At 35.5% G+C, this 5,926-nt stretch overlaps 1 protein-coding gene across 1 annotated transcript; it reads left to right on the top strand.

The window, feature by feature from the left end:
- Positions 1–383: 383 nt before the first annotated feature.
- Positions 384–5,159, top strand: LOC107715146 (zinc finger FYVE domain-containing protein 1-like). The gene is made up of 7 exons (XM_016521206.1): positions 384–487; positions 588–685; positions 778–895; positions 984–1,154; positions 1,235–1,415; positions 4,074–4,190; positions 4,553–5,159. The coding sequence occupies exons 1-7, from the start codon at positions 398–400 to the stop codon at positions 4,783–4,785; spliced, it is 1,008 nt and encodes a 335-aa protein (XP_016376692.1). The 5' UTR covers positions 384–397; the 3' UTR covers positions 4,786–5,159.
- Positions 5,160–5,926: the final 767 nt, after the last annotated feature.

The following is a 5,926-nucleotide window of genomic DNA, read 5'->3' as shown; positions in this document are numbered from 1 at the left end:
AATTATATATATATATATAGAGAGAGAAAGACATTGCCCTAAAGGGTTCCGAGATGTCCCTGAGCAACATTTAAGCATGTAAAATGAATATTTTTATATTCTATCACCCAAAGAAAGTTCTTATTTATTTTTATTTTATTTTTTAAACAATTGAGTAATTTGCATACACTTTGAGAACTGGTTTGTGTGAATCATTTAAAAGAACTGGTTCAATGGAGTTATTTGTATGGCTCCACACAGGTGGCTAAACTAGTGATTAGATGTTTGATTATACTAGTTTTGACTCTTGTAATGCAGGTGGAAAAGTCCTTGCATGTACACCCTCCTAAAGCCTGTTCTGAATTACATATTTAAACAAATGTGAATTTTTTTTTATAGCTCTGGCTGTAAAAACAGCATGAATCACCTACGAGAGGGTGTGGCACATGAGGCCAAACACCGCTGCCGCTATTCAGCGCACTATGATAATCGCATCTATACCTGCAAGGTAGGTCGTAAACAATGCAGCACGTGACCTGACCCTAAAGGCTACACGAGCTTTGTGACTGCCCAGGTCTGACATTATGTGTGTTAACCTGCTATTCCAGGTTTGTTATGAGAGTGGCAAAGAGGTGATTGTGGTTCCAAAGACGACGGCATCCTCTGACTCACCATGGTTTGGCTTGGCCATATACGCCTGGTCCGGGTGAGTCGTGTCATTGAATTATAGTCGTATAAGGTGCATTTAGTTCAGTTCATTTAGACATACAGGACTAAGTTGGGCTTTTTCCTTTGCAGATATGTGATCGAGTGTCCAAACTGTTCGGTGATCTATAGAAGTAGGCAATACTGGTATGGGAACCAGGACCCTGTTGATACAGTGGTTCGGACTGAGATCCAGCATGTCTGGCCAGGGGTGAGAGTAATCTGCCATTTATGCCACGTTTCTACCATTTAAATAGCAAAAAGAACAAGCTTTGTTTACCTTCACATTTACGTCTCAGTCCGACGGATTCCTGAAGGACAACAACAACGCTGCGCAGAGGCTGCTGGATGGTGTGAACTATATGGCTCAGTCTGTTTCAGAGCTAAGTGTCAAGCCTGCCAAAGCCGTCACTGCCTGGTTAACAGACCAGATTGCCCCTGCTTACTGGAAGCCCAATTCTCTCATCATTGTGAGTTTTAATGCTAGGCAATTTTAATGTGCCTTTTGAATGAAGAGAAGTCTTCACTAAAACACTAAAACTTTTTCCAGAGATGTAAAAACTGTGGAGAGGAATTCCAAGATAATGATACAAAGCACCACTGTCGGGCCTGTGGAGAAGGTTTCTGTGATGGTTGCTCCTCTAAGACACGGCCAGTCCCTGAGAGAGGTTGGGGCCTGGCACCTGTGCGAGTCTGTGACACCTGCTTTCAAAACAGAGGAATCCCAGAAGGTATCGCCGAAGAATTTAAGATTTTAAATAACATTTTATTTTAATATATTAAAATTACCCATGTGATGGCAAAACTGAATTTTCAGCAGCCATTACAGTCTTTAGTGTGACATGACACTAAAGACTGCTCAAAAGCATTATTATTCATGTTGAAAACAGTTTGATAAAATCTTGGATGAATAGAAAGTTCAAAAGAATGTTTATTTGAAATCTTTTGAAACATTATCAATGTCTTTACTGTCACTTTTGAGTGAAAGAAGGGCATATGGCATTAGAACACCACCAGGGTCAGTAAATCATGACAATTTAAAATTTGGGCTAAACTATCCTTTTAATGCATCCTTGCTTAATAAAATTCTTAAATCTTACTGGTACCAAACTTTTGCATAGTAGTGTTATACAGTACTGTAGGGCTGTCTGCCACTAACGACTATTTTTATTTTGATTAATCTGTCGACTAATTTATCGATTAATCGATTAATCTAAACAATTATTTAGGAGAAAAATGTAAATGTGCAGTATTCCTGAAAAAAAAAAAAAAACTTTTTTTTATATATAAAATCAATTAATTGGAGATGCTTTTGATTATTAAAATTTAATGGAACCATTAAAATGTAATCCAGAAAATAATGGAAAACAGAATTTGGTAAAGATAAAACTGTAAAACTCAATTAATTAGACAGGCTTTTGATGAATAAAATGTTATTTAACTATTAAAAGAGAGTATAGAAAAATGAAAATGGAAAAAAATGAATTTGGAAATAAATATAATTTCATAGTGCCCTATAATTATAATTAATTTTTTTGTGGTAATAAAAATAGATGTAAGTGATCAATAGCCTTTAAAATTACTTAAAATACATATATAATAGCAATGAGCCAATAATAATTAGTTCAAATAAAGTACCAAAAGCAAGAAATCATATGGTTTTATTGAACAAAATTGTTAAAATACATAATGTATTATAAACAATAGAGCTAATGTACATTATGCATTACAACAAAGGTCTGCAGGGGGCGCCAACGGCCTGGTGATTATTTTTACACATTGCTGTGCGATCTAATCCTTGAACGTTATAATAAACCCAAACTCACAACAACATGCAGAGATGGAGTTTGAGACGCTCCACACATGTAAATGATAACAGTTCCTGTGGAACTACTGTGAACGGAGCCGCTGTGTGACGCATGTACATAATTAAAGCGCATATGCTGTATTAGAACTGCATCGTATATAATTATTTAATTAAATCGTAGTGTTTGTGAAATCACAATTATGCTTAATTATTTTTAAATGTGTTTAATATCATGCAGCCTTGGAAAACAGACTAAAAATGTGTTTTAAACATTCTCGTCTGTGAAATGCGCCACTTCCGGTATTTTGCCGGTTAGTCGACTCTAGCAAAATGAAGTCGAGGATTTTTAAAAATCGAATAGTCGAATAAAATCGACGAATCGCGACAGCCCTACTGTACTGTATATACACTGCCGTTCAAAAGTTTGGGATCAGTAAGATTTTTATTACTTTTTAAAGAAGTCTCTTCTGTTCATCAAGCCTGCATTTATTTGATAAAAAATACAGAAAAAACAGTAATATTGTGAAATATTATTACAATTTAAAATAACAGTGTTCTATTTTAATATACTTTAAAATATAATTTATTTCTGTGATGCAAAGCTCAATTTTCAGCATCATTACTTCAGCCTTCAGTGTCACATGATCTATCAGAAATCATTCTAATATGCTGATTTTTTATCAATGTTGAAAACAGTTTTTGCTGCTTCATATTTTTCTGGAATAAGTGATACCTGTGATACTTTTTTCTTATGATTCTTTGATGAATAAAAAGTTAAAAAGAACAGCATTTATTCAAAATAGAAATCTTTTCTGTCACTTTTTTTTTATCAATTTAACACATCTTTGCTGAATAAAAGTATTACTTTCTTTCAAAAATAGAAAGAAAGAAAATACTGACCCCAAACTTTTAAACGGTAGTGTATATTGTTACAAAAGATTTCTATTTTAAGTAAATGCTGTTCTTTTTTACTTTTTATTCATCAAAGAATCCTGAAAAAAACATCACAGGTTCCATAAAAATATTAAGCAGCAAAAACGGTTTCTAACGTTGATAATAAATCAGCATATCAGAATGATTTCTGAAGGATCATGTGACACTGAAGACTGGAGTAATGATGCTGAAAATTCAGCTTCGATCAAAGGAATAAATTATATTTTAAAGTATACAGTAAACAGGTATTTTAAATTGCAATAATATTTCACAATTTTACAGTTTTTTGATCAAATAAATGCAGCCTTGGTGAGTGTAAGAGACTTCTTTAAAAAAACATGAAAATTCTTACTGATCCCAAACTTTTGAACGGCAGTGTGCATATTGTAATAATTTCAAAACTAATGAAGAAAGAAGCTCAAAAGTGATTGCTTTATCATAATCTACTGGGCTTTATCAAATCATTTATGTCTCAAATAATGCCTTGCTAAATAATGTCAAAAACACAAACAATGCATGATTTACATAGGTTTGAATAATTCTGAAAGTACTACACCCTTGGTGTCAGACATTGGTGCAACATGTTGTGACATAAACATGCAGTATTTCAATCCATAATATGAATAATATCAAAACTGGTCTCACACAGAACTACTGGATGCAGCGCTGGAAGAGGAGCAAGGTGGGACTCTGATCGCCAGGAAGGTGGGAGAAGCTGTTCAGAACACATTAGGAGCGGTAGTCACTGCTATAGACATCCCTTTTGGTGAGTTCTTCACTCCTCTAAGAGCCTATAAAAATGTTAACATGTATAAAGAATATCTCTTTGGATTTGAGACTTTAGTCTTTGCAACTTTACAGATCTTCTTTATGCACCAAGAGCTTGTAACACTCCAAAGAGAAAGGAAAAATTGAAATCGCATCATATGACCCTTTAATACTAATATGAACGCACACTGGAAATACTGTTGAGTGTCAATCTATTATAATGTTTACTAATAATAAACCTTTGGCTTGTTCAAGCAACTCTTTCTGTGATCTTTAGGATTAAGCATTTTCATTTCAGAACAGTTACATACTTGTGCAGGAATATCTCAGCGTATATAAATGATCAAATGCATTTACTAGGTCTGGTAAAAGATGCCGCACGTCCAGCATATTGGGTCCCTGACCAAGACATTCATTGCTGCCACCAGTGCCAGCGTGAGTTTAATGCCCGTCTCTCCATCCATCACTGCCGTGCGTGTGGACAAGGAGTATGTAACGACTGCTCCCCTGATCGCCTGGCCGTGCCCTCCAGGGGTTGGGACCATCCTGTGCGGGTGTGCGTCACCTGCAGCCAGAAATCTGAAGAACTCTAGCAGAGCCGAACATCACTCTACATTATAGGACACCCTCGTATTTGGCCACAGTGCTTCAGAACAGGTTGGGAAGGAAGAAGCACTGCTCTCGAACCAATGAATCCAATGAATGTTTGTTTGAGAGGAACATCTCTGCCTTTTGTTCCAACACTTCATTCACATCATGCTCCTACATAAGCTGTTCACAGTTTAACATGTAATGGCCTACGTAATTTCTTCTTTTAAAGGTTAAATACAGCAGGAAAATAAATGTATGTCAAACCCTCGACAATCCTTTGTCTACCATGCAATATGTTACCTGTGGGCAGGCCCAGATGGAATGAACGTTTTTGGGAAAATCTGCAGAATGGGTTTAAACAAGGTAGAAAAAAAAAGTGTTAAACATGATCAAAGGTGTAATTATGTCCATTCTATTTCTGTGACTGCAGATCCATATGGGCCTTCCTGTGGGTAAAGGCAGCTAACATATGGCCTCTACGTGATACATAGACCGGTGCACAAATGATTGTTTACCATCCTGTTGTGTTATTCAATTTTCAGTTTTAGGAAAATTTTTCCGTTCATTTCCTTTACCCTCCAAGAAACCCTAGTGTAGCTTTTAGATTAATTCCTGTTTGTTTCTATTATTTGCCTATTATGGAACAGATCTGGCATGATCATGCTAAACTATCAGATGTTGTTCAGCATAATTCTTTATCATTTATTTTAAATGTGTGTACTCGAGCAGGACGTTTTTGTTTTAAGTTTTTAAAAACGGACCTTTTTAATGAATCAGTGCCACTGTTGCCGAATCAAACTGCATAATGACTCTTAACACAACGCCGGTATTTGCTCTTATTTAGCCCCTGGTATGTGTTATGATCCCTGTCAGTTAAATTGTTTTCTTGGCCAAATGAACACTCATTATGTAGAATCAGGTTATCGTAGACTCAGTGAGCCATCATGTGTGGATGACCGAACATGACTGACACAGACATAAGAAACATGAATATCATTTTATGTTCTTTGCACCTTGTATGCCAATTAAACTTGAGTACCTCTTTAAGAGTGTGGCTTAAATATAAAAATGTGTAAATGCATATTTGTACTTAAAGGGACAGTGCACCCCCCTTAAAATAAATAAATAATAATAATAATTTTG

The sequence above is a fragment of the Sinocyclocheilus rhinocerous genome, unplaced genomic scaffold, assembly GCF_001515625.1.
Source record: "Sinocyclocheilus rhinocerous isolate Xijiao unplaced genomic scaffold, SAMN03320098_v1.1 scaffold19898, whole genome shotgun sequence".
In the NCBI taxonomy this organism is placed as follows: domain Eukaryota; kingdom Metazoa; phylum Chordata; class Actinopteri; order Cypriniformes; family Cyprinidae; genus Sinocyclocheilus; species Sinocyclocheilus rhinocerous.
The sequence above is the reverse complement of the archived record's forward strand: the minus strand, read 5'-3'. Positions and strand labels throughout refer to the sequence as shown.